General features: G+C 42.6%; 1 protein-coding gene across 15 annotated transcripts in view; it reads right to left on the reverse strand.

The window, feature by feature from the left end:
• The window catches only part of ABI1 (abl interactor 1), a 129,249-nt gene that overhangs the window by 28,234 nt on the left and 84,437 nt on the right, over positions 1–16,578 (reverse strand). For all 15 annotated transcript variants that reach the window (XM_037890881.2, XM_007058489.4, XM_007058487.4 and 12 more), the window contains one exon: positions 9,634–9,810. In XM_037890881.2, coding sequence (XP_037746809.2) covers positions 9,634–9,810 — 177 coding nt within the window. The remainder of the gene's footprint in view (positions 1–9,633; positions 9,811–16,578) is intronic.

Genomic DNA, 16,578 nt, shown 5'->3' on the forward strand with positions numbered 1-16,578 from the left:
ATGCGCTTCAGGGCAGGGGAAAGCAAGTCACAAAGTTCCATGAAAGTGCCCTTACGCATGCGAAAGTTTCGCAGCCACTGGGAATCGTCCCAGACCTGCAACACTATGCGGTCCCACCAGTCTGTGCTTGTTTCCCGAGCCCAGAATCGGCGTTCCACAGCATGAACCTGCCCCATTAGCACCATGATGCATGCATTGGCAGGGCCCATGCTTTCAGAGAAATCTGTGTCCATGTCCTGATCACTCACGTGACCGCGCTGACGTTGCCTCCTCGCCCGGTAGCGCTTTGCCAGGTTCTGGTGCTGCATATACTGCTGGATAATGCGTGTGGTGTTTAATGTGCTCCTAATTGCCAAAGTGAGCTGAGCGGCCTCCATGCTTGCCTTGGTATGGCGTCCGCACAGAAAAAAGGCGCGGAATGATTGTCTGCCGTTGCTCTGACGGAGGGAGGGGTGACTGACGACACGGCTTACAGAGTTGGCTTCAGGGAGCTAAAATCCACAAAGGGGGTGGCTTTACATCAAGGAGTAGTTCAGGGAGGACTTCATGGAGGGTTCCAATAAGAAATGGTGCATCTAAGTTATTGTTCTTATTGGAACAAGGAGGTTAGCCTGGCCTCTGATTGATACATGGCTAGATTTACCTCGCTGCACCTTCTCTGTGAGTGACTGCAGTGTGACCTAGAGGAATGAGTCCCCTAGACAGGGGAGGAGGCAAATGAGTACAAAACAAATCTGGTCTATTTCTTGTTTTGATCCACTCCATCTATCTTTTACATCTTTGGCTGGCAGCAGACGGTGCAGAAGGACTGCATGCCATCCACATCTCATGGCTGCTCGGCAGAAGATGGTACAGTACGACTGCTAGCCATCCTCATCTCTTGCCTGCCTGGCAGAAGATGGTACAATACGATTGCTAGCCATCGTCATCTCTTGCCTGCCCGGCAGAAGACGGTACAATACGACTGCTAGCAATCCGTATTGCCTGCCTGATGACCATTAGACGGTTCAATAGGACTGACTGCAGGACTAAAGAGAATGACCTGGTCAAGTCACCAAAAATTTAGTCCCTGCGCCCATGTCTGCCCAGGCGCTCCCAGCCGACGTGGCCAGGAGCACCTCGGACATGACGAGGACGGCTATCAGTCATACTGCACCGTCTGCTGCCACAAGGCAATGGGTTGCTGCTACTGTGTAGCAATGCAGTACCGCGTCTGCCAGCACCCAGGAGACATACGGTGACGGTTACCCGAGCGGGCTCCATGCTTGCTGTGGTATGGCGTCCGCACAGGTAACTCAGGAAAAAAGGCGCGAAACGATTGTCTGCCCTTGCCTTCACGGAGGGAGGGAGGGAACGGGGGCCAGACAATATGTACCCAGAACCACCCGCGACAATGTTTTAGCCCAATCAGAGTGCTCCATTGTGACTGCTCTGGACAGCACTCTCAACTCAGATGCATGATTGTTTGCCGTTGCTCTGACGCAGGGAGGGGCGACTGACAACACGGCTTACAGGGTTGGCTTCAGGGAGCTAAAATCAAGAAAGGGGGTGGCTTTACATCAAGGAGTCGTTCAGGGAGGACTTCATGGAGGGTTCCAATAAAGAAATGGTGCACCTAAGTTATTGTTCTTATTGGAACAAGGAGGTTAGCCTGGCCTCTGATCGATACATGGCTAGATTTACCTCGCTGCACCTTCTCTGTGAGTGACTGCAGTGTGACCTAGAGGAATGAGTCCCCTAGACAGAAGAGAAGGCAAATGAGTACAAAACAAATCTGGTCTATTTCTTGTTTTGATCCACTCCATCTATCTTTTAGATCTTTGGCTGGCAGCAGACGGTGCAGAAGGACTGCATGCCATCCACATCTCATGGCTGCTCGGCAGAAGACGGTACAATACGACTGCTAGCAATCCATATTGCCTGCCTGCTCACCATAAGACGGTTCAGTAGGACTGACTGCCGGACTTAGAGAATGACCTGGTCAAGTCACTAAAAATTTAGTCCCTGCGCCCATGTCTGCCCAGGCGCTCCTGATCGACCTCACACAGGCGACCAGGAGCACCTCGGACATGACGAGGACGGCTACCAGTCGTACTGTACCGTCTGCTGCCAGAAGGCAATGGGTTGCTGCTACTGTGTAGCAATGCAGAACGGCGTCTGCCAGCACCCAGGAGACATACGGTGACGGTTACCTGAGCGGGCTCCATGCTTGTGGTGGTATGGCGTCCGCACAGGTAACTCAGGAAAAAAGGCGCGAAACGATTGTCTGCCCTTGCTTTCACGGAGGGAGGGAGGGAAGGGGGGACTGACGATATGTACCCAGAACCACCCGCGACAATGTTTCAGCCCCATCAGGCATTGGGATCTCAACCCAGAATTCCAATGGGCAGCGGAGACTGCGGGAACTGTGGGATAGCTACCCACAGTGCAATGCTCCGGAAGTCGACTCTAGCCTCGGTACTGTGGAAGCACTCCGCCGAGTTAATGCACTTAATGCACTTCTGTGGGGACACACACACTCGAATATATAAAACCGATTTCTAAAAAACCGACTTCTATAAATTCGACCTTATTCCGTAGTGTAGACATACCCCAAGACTGTCAGACTGGTATCATCCCTGAGCACTATATTTTTAAAAACAGCTACTAGTCTCCTGGAAAACAAATTTTAGCAATTAATCTGCTTGTGTCTCCCATCTACTAGGTTTCTTCCCTTTTTAATTTTTCCAGTTGCTAAGGACAATGGCGTAAAACAAGGAATTCTGTTAAGAGATCAAGAAGTGAAACTATTATTCCTCTGAAAGGTATAGATCCTAACCTTCCAGCTGAAGACTTAGAGAAAGCAAGGCATTTTAGCTCAGAACTCCTCCCAGGTCTCTCTAACACCTAACCCCTCCTTTGATCTCAGTCCCACCCCCAGTCTCCCAACATAGTCTCATTCATCCATGTTTCTTAGATCATTTAGTTCTTTTGGTCAGGACGATCTACAAATAAATGAATCTTCCCCCGCACCACTTTGTTCCATCATACTCCGCCACCTCTGGAGAGTGGATGCAAACATCTAGCAGTGATTCAGGGAGCTGCATTTTATTTCAAACATTCCACTAAAAACTGTAGCCACATTTCTAATATAGGAATAAAATCCAACAACTCTTGAGTTTTATTCCCAATTCTGAACCATATAGAAGCTTCGTGATTTTTAGTACAACTAACTAATTGGGAGACAGCTTTATAATTTTCTCGTATTATTTATATTACTGTAGCACCTAGGATCCTTAGTCATGGACATGACCCCACTGTCCGAGGCACTGTACCCATTTCTCATACGTCATACGCATGGATCCCTTCCCTACTTTTCAGGTGGAGTAGCTGGATCAATTTTGGATCATCACATAATATGGTAATGGTATTAAAGAGTCACAAGCAGCCAGGAGTTAGGGAACTGAGGCATAACGAACAGACTCTCTCACATCGCTTCTCACAGGGCCCCTGAAAACTCAGGGATGAGCCGAGAAAAAGATATGGGTAACAACCCAGAGGGTTCTCTTTCTGACTCCTACATGTGATCTGCATTCTGGAATTGAGGATTTTTATTCCCAATTCTGCCACTAACTTTTGGGACTTTAAGCAAATCACACTTTGTGTCTTAGTTTCCTTATGAGTAAAATGGAGGATAATACTCAGCTCTTGCCTCACAGGCTGTTCTGAGACCCAAAGAGACAATGTCAGTTCAATATAGGCTCTAAAACAAATGTTTACAAAAGTAAACATCAGTAGAAAGATCCCATAATATTTTGTTATTTTAATGGAACTTTATTTTTAGATTAGCAATATGCTATATATTGTTTGCAATCCAGTAGTTAGATTCCTGTTAATGCCAGGTAACCAGAAAGTGAAATGTAAGCAGATGTAGATGATGAACAAAAGGGATAGTACTTCTGTTGTCCAAGTGAACAAAAATCCAGTTGGCTTTTTTAGATTTTCCCTTTTTATTACTCTAAGCTGTTATTAGTAGCACAAGAAAGAAAATTTGTTTTTGAATTATGTTCAACTTTTAGCCTGATACTGTCTCTGAAATGTTTGTAAAACGTAAAATAAATGTTTGGCTTAAGATCCTCAGATGAAGGGTTCTCTATTAGGGGAACGTATTACATTATGTTTATTTTTTAAAATCTCAGTATCACTGACTCCAAGCATTCAAAATCATGAGTCAGGCTCCAAAGCTCAAGAGTTTGGCTTACAAAACAACAGGTTTTTTTAAATGGGGGTGGGGGGTGGTAGGGATTCTTTACCTTCTAGTTTTGCCTTTCAGGATTCATGCTTCCAAGGTTTTCTCGGCAACCATGAACTTTTTCTAGAAAGTTACTTAAAAAAAGTCTAAAGCTGAGATTCTCACTTAAAATTAATTTAGCTGGTGCTTTAAGAAAAACACCAAATATTATGAGCCTTATGATAAAATTATCAGCATTGGCAACACTCGTGTGTCCTTTACCCTTCAGCACTCTGTATTGTTTGATAGTGACCCTCTGAATGATAACATGGTAGCAATGCAATTGGCAAAATGACACTTGACGTGTCAGTGTCTGACACTAACCAATACCAGGAACAAGGAGAACTCAGATTCTCAGGCTCAGAATTATTGACTGCTTGTAGAAGTGCCTATTTACATCTTTTTAATAAGTCACTACAAAAATAGTTAATGCCCAGCTGGATCCAACATAAAAGGCCTTTCCCTATAGGGAAGAAAAACAGCAGGTGCACAAACATCTTTTCCTCATAGTCTTGTCTTTTGTTCTCGGTTTTATAGGGTAGATATAAACATGAGGAATATAAAAGTGACTAAGCTGGTACATGGCAAGCATTCACAGATGTTGAAAATCAAACCCACTTCTCATAGTTAAATACTATGGGATTTGGAGCCTCCATCTCTGTTTAAATTTTCTCCTTCCCTTATCCCCTACATCTTTCTTGGGTCCATGACCGATTAATCAATCTTCACCTTGTCACAAGTGCCCCATATCTAGGAGATTTTAAAATTCTTCCAAAGTCTCCACTTAAGGTGCTCAGTCTTCATGTACTTTTAAAAAAATTACAAGTTTCATACAATAAATGCAATCAATTGTAACTACTGGACATTTCATTTCGTGAGTGATAAACACATTTTTATCTACATTTAACATAAAAATAGTTTCCATTTCTGCTTTAACCATCATTTTACAATCAAATGGACTGAGACACCCTGATAGTGCCAATTCTACCTGCCTTTCATTCTTCACACAGAATATTTTAAAATTCTAGCAGGGCTGCTAGACAAGTATAATTCTTTCCAGCAATATTCTTTTTTTAAGCCCAGGATTTTCTGTATGGATAATAGCATTTGACCTATTTTTTCCTTCATAAAACAAAAAGGAAGAAACTGGAAGAATGGTTAAATTAGCTTGTGTCTACATTTTTTTTAAGTTACCAAGCCAGAGTCTTTGTGCATTAAAGCAGCATTTCATATCGTGATGGTTCTGATTTACACAGGGTTGAGGAGAGAATGACTTCAGTTGCGCCCCCTTGCCCACATCCCCAAAGGATGGTCGCTGAGTGACTATTTAGTATCTAACAGACTGGCAAAATCTGCTTGTGTACACATTATTTCTTGCGGCCATTTACACACAGAATGTTTGTTCAATGAAAAGGGAAGAGAGCCATGTTAAGTCTAATCACAAATGGAACAGTTTTAAAAAATCCACTGCCCATCTATGATGTGTCAAAACCAAACTTATGCTAACCCTGGGCCCGCTTTTCCAGTTGTAGGATTTTTCCTGGGATGGGAACAGAATAGTTAGCACTGCCACCTCCAAAGGAAGGGGTTTGAGCATTGTGAAGTAGAGATATGGAAAGAGCCTGAAAAACTCTCAGACCCACAAGCCAATAAGAGTATAACTAGGTAAATCCTGGGCCATTTTAGGGGTGGCCTGTCCCTGTGCGCTGACTGTGGACTCTGGTTCCCTAAGGATTTGGGCTGCCACTGACTAACTCCCTATAATGGTAGTGTAGCCTTTTGGTACACAGAAACTGTGGAGGGCAGTTTATACTACTAGAAGCATCATCAACTCCACAGTGATTTCCCCAACAGGAGGGAAATATACTGTGGAGAACAGCTGCTGCCTATCTTCTCCCTCCCCCATCAGCAGAGCATCAACCACACAATAGCTGCTGATCTCATGGGCCCAGAGGGAGGAATACACAGCAGAGTCCTTCCTCATGCGCCTCTATACATGTTCTTGCTTTTGCTTCTTTCCTTCTGCATGATGATCCACTCCCTATTCCCAGGGTAAGACTCAAAATAAAGTGTGGTCCAGCTGTGTTGAGAAACTTTTGTCCCATTAGGGAAGGGCACACAGGAACAAATGCTTTGGGAGAGGAGTATTTGAGTAGTTATAGTACCAGCTTTGTTTCTTTTATACTAATTGAATAAATGAGAGTCAATTTGAATTTACGTTTATCAGACAAAACAGTTCTGGTATTGCCCATTGCTATATACTTTTGAAATAATTTAAAGGCATTTAAATATATTTAATATTCTCACACAGACATTATAAATCAGAACCGTACAGGCTATGGTTCCACATTTATTCTGGTGGCCTTTCCCTCATGTTTTCCTTACCATCTCCCCCATTTTGTCCCTTCCTCCACCAAAACAAAATGAAGTCACACATAGTGATAATGTAGCCCTCATTAAAGGATGTTGTTGCACGGTTTGAACATTAGTTTATAATTATGTTATTTGTAAATATTATGCCCCATTTTATTGAGGAAAAAGAGATAATGTATGAACAGGGCAAAGTATACAGCTGGTCAATCTGTGGGTGAGCTGGGATTAGAACTACAATTTCCGGTTTTGTCAGGAAACCATGCTACCTCCAAGGCCCTAGACAGTTTCCATCAATACTTTAACTTGGGTGAATCTGTGGTCAAGAGCATAGGGTTGGCAGCAATAAAGTCTGATATCCTCTTTATCCACATATTGGGTATGCTGAAGAATTTGCAGTGCAACTTTCTCCATTCCTGCCACTAACCATGTCAGCCCCAATTTGACAGCACCACCCTGGTTAGGTTTGAGACATAGCTTGAGCTCCCAATACAGAGCCTTTCTAGTTTTCAAAAATAAATAAATAATTAACCATGTCAAATATCAATGGCCAACTCCTGCTGACTGGGAACTGATCTGAGGCTGTCAATTCAATTTCAAATAGGAATCTGAACTGGGACCCAGAAGTGGAAAGTATTTTGCATTGAGCCATCTAAGAACGAAGGCAGAACAAGCAACCTCCTTTACAGCTACAGTCAGTACCACATCCTAGGAGACAGCGTGACATACCAGTTAGGTGTGTATGATTAATAGCCATTTCTCTGGGTGATGTACATACAGCTACTGGGTTGAGGTCTATGTTTATGGAGTGGAAGGCTGTGGATGCTATTTCCAGTAGCAGGTGTGTAAGGTTTACCTTCAATTATGGTATTGGCATAATGAATCCATGTGGTAGAGACAAGGGCATCATCTTTTCACATAGCATGGCAGTAGGCCAATCACACAGTGAAGAAACAAAAAGTAAGATATTGTTAACTACAAATCAAGGCCACTAAACTTCAGGTTTCCAGTAAAGTCAATTTTCCATAATGAGGTTAATTAGTTGGCAGATGGCAAAAGCTACCATTGAAACTTGTATAAAATTGCAAAGAGCCTTTTAGAAATAAGGCATTTGCCCAGTTAACAGAAGATCATCAGTTCCAAAGGGCAGGCTATTTTTTTTCCCCTAACTAAAGTTGAACACATTACTAAAATAGACATGCCAAAATAAAAGTGTACAAATTGGAGAAAGCTGATATTACTATGTAACAGCACTGGGGTCTATTAATCAAACATTTACTTTATGAGGCTCTAGGACATGCACCTCTCAGTAATGCAGCAGCTGCAGGGGCCAATTGATTAGTCTACTTTATGGTTTTCTAGATAGACTATCATTCTAGTATCTAAACGGTGAGCTGACAGCTGGCATTGGAAACATGGACTCTGACACTTCTCCATGGACTCGAGCTACCTTCTCTCACATGCAAGGGGCCTAAATGAAAAGTGACCAACTTCTATGAGGTCAAATGGATTCCTTTGCATGGTTGCTCTTATGTTCCAACTCTGTACAATGTTTCATCTGCTTTGCATCGCTGTACCAATATAAAGCAGCCCTCAGCCCAGTGGATCTGACTCACAGGGTACGTCTACGCTGCAATTGGACACCAGTGGCTGGTCTGTGACAACTCTCAGGGCTCAGGTTCAGGGACTGTTAAATTGTGGTGTATATGTTCAGACTCAGGTTGCAGCCCAAGCTCTTGGACCCTCCCACCTTACAGGGTCCTACAACCCGGGCTCCACCCCAAGCCTGAACATCTACATGGCAATCCAACAGCCCTTAGCCCGAGCCCTGCGAACCCGAGTCAGCTGGCATGGGCCAGCTCGCAGGTTTTTAATTACAGTGTAGACACCTCCTCAGAGGTTCTCTGCTGTGCAGTGAGATCCTCAGGCACTTCAGAGCCCCTAACAGCTCCTGTGCCAGGAGGCTGTTGACAGCTGTCACAAGTTAAAGCAGCCTTCTACACTGTGCTTAACCACTGCTAAGCAACCCCAGGATCACTGAAATGTCAAGGACACCTTGGCACCTCCTCATTTCCCTCCATCTGTGATGACTGCGTCTCTGCCACAAACAAGGATCTAGTCCTTAGAGCTGAGCACTACAGAAAGGCACTTCAAGATTGATGCAGCTGCTTTCCTGACTAGCACACTCAAATCCTTATTTGGATACATGGTCCTGAATAAAAGCTTTTTAAGGTAAGTCAGGGAAAGACTGCAATTAACTGAATGTACTATCATGTCAGTTAAGGAAAAAATAAAACCTGCTATTACCAGACAAGCAAAGACTCCCAGATGACAAAAAGGTACCATGTTGATTAGTCTTACCTAACTCTCCTGCGGCTATCTGTTGTACCCAAAAAAGTTGAGTTTGGTCAAGGCACTTATATACATGGAGGAAGATTTCCAAATGAAAAGCAAAGTGCCAACTCCAACTGATTTTTCAATGGGAGGAGGGGGCGCCCTTCGTGCCTTTAAAAAACCTCTCCCTAATGAAGTCTCCAGCCATCAAGTTTGCCCATGACCTAAACTCTAGTTTAAATTAAAAAAAATTTAAAAAAAGGAAAAAAGAAAAAGGAAAAAAGGTGGGAGTGTAGGAGAAGAAAGGGATAAAAAGGGCTTTTGCAGCACTTTTTTAAACTAAGGAATGTTTTTAATAATAAGTCAGTCATGTCCCTTTTTCTGACAAGTCATTAGTGCAATTGCATTGTTATGAAATATCTATTATCAGAATCCTGAGCCATTGTTTCCTGGTTTGTGGTTACTTCAGGCAGTCACAAGTTTATAGCAGAAATTGCTCAAGACCTCAACATAAAAATCTCACTTTGTGCCTATGATGCTTCTGGGTATGTTTGTATCAACCCCTCACGGCAGCACCACACACTAAGTATTTTAACTGCAACTAAAATTCCCGCCGCTTTCAGTTCAAATAAGTCTTCAATATTTATATGGATTCTCACCTTTACTCCATGGCCGACATCATCCAGCACGGTATAGTCAATAGGTTTTCGAATGTACCTTACAGGACGCTCCATGTTGGCTGGCGCTATAATTTTATGAGTTCTTGATGTGTTCTTATTGGTTGTCAAAATACCTATCTCTCTGCGAGCCACTTTCTCTTTATGGATGTCCACAGTCTAAATTTAAAACAGAAAAGGATGTCTTATTTAAAAACGTGCTGAAACATTCAAGTCAAACTCAGTTAAACAATCTGAATTATCAAATTAATAGCACTTAAAACAAACTACTTTATTACATCTCACTAAAATAAGGAAAAGTTTGCAAAAAAATTTAGAGTAATAAACAAGATCCTTGCTCTAAAAATAAAATTATACTCCGTGAAATAACAATGCAGTTCCAAGTAAGAATAGTAGTAATAAAGTGATCTATTCTACAAATATTTGATCTTCAAACACACTTTACAGATATTACTGGATTAACAATCCTCAACACCCTCATAATTTACATTAGTGATCAATTCTATTTTTACAGATCAGAAATTACGACAAAGATTAAGTGACTTGCCCCATGCCACAGAGGATAATGTCAGACCAGGTCAGTGGCTCACAGGCCCATAAATAAACTATTACAGAAGGGTGAGGGCCAGTTTCTTATATCAAAATCACCAACACTGAAAAGATAAAGTTCTACTGAGCTTTGGAAATACTCTCAAGCCACCCACTTACACCAGAAAGACAGTTTCCTTGCCTCTAACATTTTAGCTTCCTTCTGTGCCTGCTCCAAATTTTGTCTTTACCAAAGAAAATGGATCCAAAGCTTAACACTGTTTATTTTATACCTTAAATAGGGCATCGATCTCTACTCAGAATGGAGATTTGTTTTGGTGGATCCAATCCCTGGAATTAACTTCTAAGGGGGAAAAAGGGTTACACCTGTACTGTGCTCCACCAATTTAGAGGGCAAGAACCAAAGAAGCAGAGGCCGTACAGACTAGGGCACCCTGATCCTACAATTTGAAGGAGCAAACTAATTTTGATGCATAAAACAAACCTCTCTGCACATAAATTGGGCGTTGTTTAACTTCTAGCTGAGGGAACCAAATTAAAAGGACAAGGATATAGAGCAACAATCAGAACCCAGGAGAGCGAGAGTGAGTGAAAGAGAGCATGATGATCCTTGGCTGTTTCCAGAGACTGATCCAGACATCTGCCCCAATCAAAACCAGTATTGTCCTGCATACACTTTGTTTAGTAAAGGAAACAAGCACCCAGATGAATCATAGAATTAGTTTGTATTCAAACACAATGTTTCACCATCTAATCATGCCCAACACGTAAGTACCCAGGAGGTCAACAGCTCCTAAGAAAACATGGGTACATTTATACTGCAAAACAAAAAACACACCTCCCCCACAGCAGTGTGTGTCAGAGCCTAGGTCCGTTCACTCAGGATTGTGCTACAGGGCTAAAAATAGTGTAGACATTCCTGCTTGGGCTCTGAAACCCTCCCCCCATTGCCAGGTTTCAGTGCACACACAGAGACTTTATTAATTATTATTATTAATATTGCAGACTTACCTTAACTCTTTGCTGACTATGCATACAGAGGTGATTTTCAAATGCTTGCAGTAGAACAGGTTTAGTCAACTGTATTATAGTAAAAAGAAAAGGAGTACTTGTGGCACCTTAGAGACTAACAAATTTATTTGAGCATAAGGTGCCACAAGTACTCCTTTTCTTTTTGCAAATACAGACTAACACGGCTGCTACTCTGAAACCTGTATTATAGTATGTACTTTTAAATCATCTTGAGCTCTTTGGAGTTAAAGTAGAAGGAATCAAAACCTTTCACAGCAGTTTCTATACCCTATTAAAAATCGCAAACTAGGACACAAGGTAAGTGGAGGAGGAACTTAAAAGCAGCAAAGTCTAGCTGGCTGTTTTCACAGCCTCAGATTGAACAACAGATGGTTTGCAACATTCTGTGACATTCTTTTACTTTAGAAAACACGGAAAATTGAATTTGAAGACATTGGTTGAGATTTTCAAAGCAATGCAGGAGATTTAGCCACATATCTTCCAATTAAACTCAAACAGAAGATGTGGCTACATCCCCTGCACTGCATGTAAAATATTGAGTGAGATGTTTACACTCTGACATAAAACCTCAATAGTCACCAAGTCTAATTTAAGGCAACATTCTGAGCTAGGCACTTTAGACACATGCAGGCCTTACCTATTAAAATCAGCTACAGCACCCACACATGATCTAGCAGCCAATTTTACAAGATGAAAGGCAAAGAGCAGCAGCTCACTAAGGCTAGGTCTTCTCGAGAAATGCTACAGTTGCACAAAACTGTAGCATAGACACTCACTACAACAATAGGAGGAGTGCTCCCGCCACTGTAGTTAATCCACCTCCAGATCTGTGATGCTAGCAGACCAGGTGCCAGCTCATGCCAAGGCCCCTAGGCCTCACTGAACCCTGACAAATGCATAGCTGGAAAGTAGCCTGGCTCACCTATGTGTTAGCATTGTTGGGAAAAGCCTACCAACAGTAAAGTGATGTGGTATATAATAAATATGGAGAAGCCAACTCATCTACTGCTAAATGCAGACCAGTGATTTGTGAAATTGGACATCACTATCATTAGAATAAAGCAACAGAGAATTAGAGCTGTACTGTAAGCAATACAGTTAGACACACAAGTTGAAAGAATACCAGTGATATAATGGTAGCTTACTGCTTAGTCACAGGCAATGTCTTCACTACTAGAAAAGTTGGGCTCATTTTGTTTTGTTTTACAGCAGGATAACTGTGCATAGCTATCCTATTGTAAAACCCCAGTGGAAACAAGGCAGTATCATATCATGAGATAGCTAGGCGAGATCAACACTGTACCCCCACCAGTGGTCAGCCTCACCTAGTCTACCTTGCAGTAATATTACAATGACTCATCTCCACTTGGGTTTTGCAGCAGGATAGCTAATGTGCATTAGTTATCCAGCATTAACACTTTTTTTAAGCAGTGAAGACAAAACCTCAGAAAGTAAAATGGTAAAGAACATAATTGGCTTAATGCCAACAAACATCAGGAAACTGTCATCGAAGCTTTAAGTAGTTTTAAAAAGGTCAGTGGATAGTTGCCCCTTTAATATCTGGCTGTGTTAGACTGTCACATTCTTCCAGGCTATCATATACTTGATATGAAGTTGAAGTTAAAGAGATTATTTCTCAGAAGTGGGGTAGATGCCAGTCCCAGTATAATAATAATACAATCAAACAGCCTATTTTTTTTTCCCCTTGTACTGCAGAACGTAAAGCATGGACGGAGCTGTAAAATATTCACAGACCAACCCCGCCCAAGGTAATGGAGAATGATGAATGAAAATGCAGTGTCTTTGTATAAATCATCCTAGAAAGTGACCATTACTTTTAAGCTTTAAGTGTTTTAAGCTAAAGATGCCTGCATTTAAGGCTCCAACCACCACCTTAATTCTGCCCCAGTGTATCCATGTCCACCCCCTATGCTTGTGAGCCTACACCAATTGCTACAAGGAAGAACATTTAATACAGAGAAGACGACTTAACGGAGATGTACTTGCTGGTCTACAGCAAGTAAAATTACCCCTAGCAAATAAACTCATGAACTTGCGTGCTGGTATATTTAAACTGACCTTAATGTTGGGTTGATGAAAAGAAAGTGAAGCTACACAGAATACCAGATTTGTACTAAGTAACTGCCTTCTAGGTGTCTATGTGCTAAGTGAACGGGAACTCCTGACTCGCTATGCAGAGTAGCTAACTCACAGGCTTCCTACCCTCAATATTAATGCAAAATTAGAGAATAAAGGAGTGCCCTCAACCTGAGGGAAAAGAGAGGAGGAAAGAGCCTCATATTGCTCAACAGAAACCTTTCCAGGAGTTTTTACATGCTCTGAAAAGGGTGTCCTGGCCAGTCCTCAACTGTAAGAATGGTGGCTACAATGTGAACCCTAGTAAGGCATGAGGGAGGGAAAGAAAAAGTGAAGGGGGGGGCTGAAGGAGAAAGCAAAATCAGTGAATCCTCAGGACTCTAGTAGGAAGAAGGGTTTTCAATTACTATCTGTGCACTATCCATTCCTGGGGAAAAGGGGAAGAAAATAACTCAAGTTACATAAACCCATGAGAGCACATTTACAAAAACGTAGGTGTTTGATCAAACACATTCTCTAATAGTGTTCTCTCTCTAGAGACAGGAAATTGCCCTAAACACCACCACCACAAAAGAGATAAAATAGATACATTAAACTGAAAAAAAACCCTAAAATAGTGCTGCTGCTGTTTGTGTAATTTTATTTTGACAGCTTCTTGAGTCACTTCACACAGCAATTTCCAGACCTTTAGCATGATATTCACATCACAAACTTGCTCTTTTAAGACAAATGTCTTTGCAGCTGTAAGAGCTACAGAGAAGTAACATTACATTTGGGCCCTTGATTCATTCAGGGCTAAAACTCCATGCTGACACTTCAGCTATACCTCAAAAACACAACTATTTCAGAGAAAAAGAGTGGATGAAGGAGAGAGAAAACGGAAGGGGGGGAGGGGGAGAAGAGAAGAGGCCAGGATTCTAGAGTCTTTTTGGCTTTTGTGAGTAGGTCAGAGAGACAGAGAGAGACACCCTTTAAAAATATATTTTTTATATATCAGTTTGTGGCCGAATAAAAGTTTGGGATGGGTTTGAATTATTAAAAGCACAATTATATTAATGTTTGTACAGAGCTTTGGATAGTTAAAGCACTACTTACATGCTAAGCATCGTTCTGCAGGTATGAGAATTACTAGATCAGAATGGATTGTGTGTGAACAGATGTTTAGGCACAAGGGGAAGTTCTTAGGAGTTACAGAGGAAAAAAAAGTGTTGCCTCTTGTGTAACAGATTTGTAACCTTTTCCCCCTCTTCAGAGTGTCTGGAGTGACTAAATCATACTTAATGGATTGGTCACTTGTGGAATTTTTATATCCGTTTTCCACATCAAAGTTGGTGTTTTATTCCCTGAACAATTCCAACATTTTAAAAGTCACAGGAATAGATAAACGCTAGTGTTGTAAACTGATACGGTAGCACTATTCTAAGCTGAAGCCTCACAGTATGCTGCATAAACTATAGAACAGGTTACAAACAACATGGCACTGCTGTGGCAGTACAGCACACAGGAAAACCCTGAGGAGGGTAGGTCATAAATCACAGGGATCCTTACCAAGAGACCACCACAACTGCTATTATAAAGCTCCACTCTTAAGGCTAGTACAAGGCTTTAAAATATTGTTATTGGTCTGAAGGAAAGAGCACAGAACTGGAAGTCAAGAACTTCTGATTCTGACTCTGGCCTGACCACTGACTTATTGTGTAACCTTATGAAAAGTCATTTTGTGGAGAAGTCTCAGCTACCCCATGTAAAAGGGAGATAGCATACTTTCCAATCTATTTCAAAGGGGAGTCGAGGGGATGAATTAGTTAATGCATGTACAATGTTTTGAATAAAAACAACAAGGAGTCTGAAAGCTTATGCCCAAATAAATCTGTTAGACTTTAAGGTGCCACCGGACTCCTTGTTGTTTGTGGATACAGACTAACACAGCTACCCCGATACTAGACACATATTTTGAATGTGTACAGATCTATGTATGTGCACAGTGTTACTGAGATCCATTCTACTTTCAGTCTGAACAGCTGAGATCCTTGTTAGTAAAGTCATTCAGTATATAATGGGGGGAGGGGGGCAAGAGAGGAATGGGCATTTCATTCATTTTATATTTGAGGGTGGGGTGAGAAATTCTCCTCAAATAAAGTTGTTTTATTGCTCAAGTAGAGAAACAGGAAGTATTTGAACAAAAAAATACCCCAACTTTCTAAACCAAGTTGTTTGGAACATAGTTTGACAATACCAGATCAGAACATTGGTCCATCAAATCTGATATCCTGTTCCCATAGTCTCCTGTACCTGATGCTGCAGAGAAATGGGAGAGGGAAATGAATCCCAGATTGAATTTAGGTGTGCAAGGCAGCACATGGAGGACTGAGTGGAATTCCTTCCTGTCCCACTAGGAAGATCAGCTTGAGCCTGGAACAGAGGTGGGCAAACTACGGCCCGCGGGCCACATACGACCCACGGGACCGTCCTGCCCAGTCCCTGAGCTCCTGGCCCAGGAGGCTAGTCCCCAGCCCCTCCCCTGCTGTCCCTCCTCCCCCGGAGCAACGCCGCCGCACAGCAGCTCTCTGGGCAGCGGGCCTGCGCGCTCATGCAGGGCAGCGAGTCTGGCTCCGGCGCAGCTCCCAGACATGCTGCTCTTACAGGCATGGTAAGGGGGCAGGGGGTTGGCAGTGGTTGGGGGGAGGGGCCAGGGAACAGGGGGCGGTTGGATAGGGCAGAGGTTCTTGAGGGAGGGGGCCAGTCAGGGGACAGGGGTCCGGAAGTGGGAGTGGGTGGATAGGGGGCAGGGGCCAGCCTGTTTGGGGAGGCACAGCCTTCCCTACCTGGCCCTCCATACAGTTTTGTACCCTGACATGGCCCTTGGGCCAAAAAGTTTGCCCACCCCTGGCCTAGAAGTAAAGGGCTTTGACTACCCTCATTGTCATTGTTAATGTACAATAAACGGTCAAACATTATCCAGACTCCTCTTTTAAAACTGATCCACTGTTTTTATTTCATTTCAATTGCTCGTGGCAGTGAAACACATGAGTAACTAATATTTTGCATTATAAATTAATTAGTGGTTCTAAGCTCACTGCCCACCAATTTCAATGTGTTCCAGAGGTCCAGAGGCAAAGGGGCAGGGAATCAAGTAGAGGCAAACAACCAGCTTTCACTATACCCTTCACTCTTAAATACCTTAATCAAATCCCCTCACAATCCCTATTTCCAAGCTAAATAATCCTAGCTGTTTGCAATCTCTTCTGC

Source organism: Chelonia mydas, chromosome 2 (genome assembly GCF_015237465.2).
Source record: "Chelonia mydas isolate rCheMyd1 chromosome 2, rCheMyd1.pri.v2, whole genome shotgun sequence".
Taxonomy (NCBI): Eukaryota; Metazoa; Chordata; order Testudines; family Cheloniidae; genus Chelonia; species Chelonia mydas.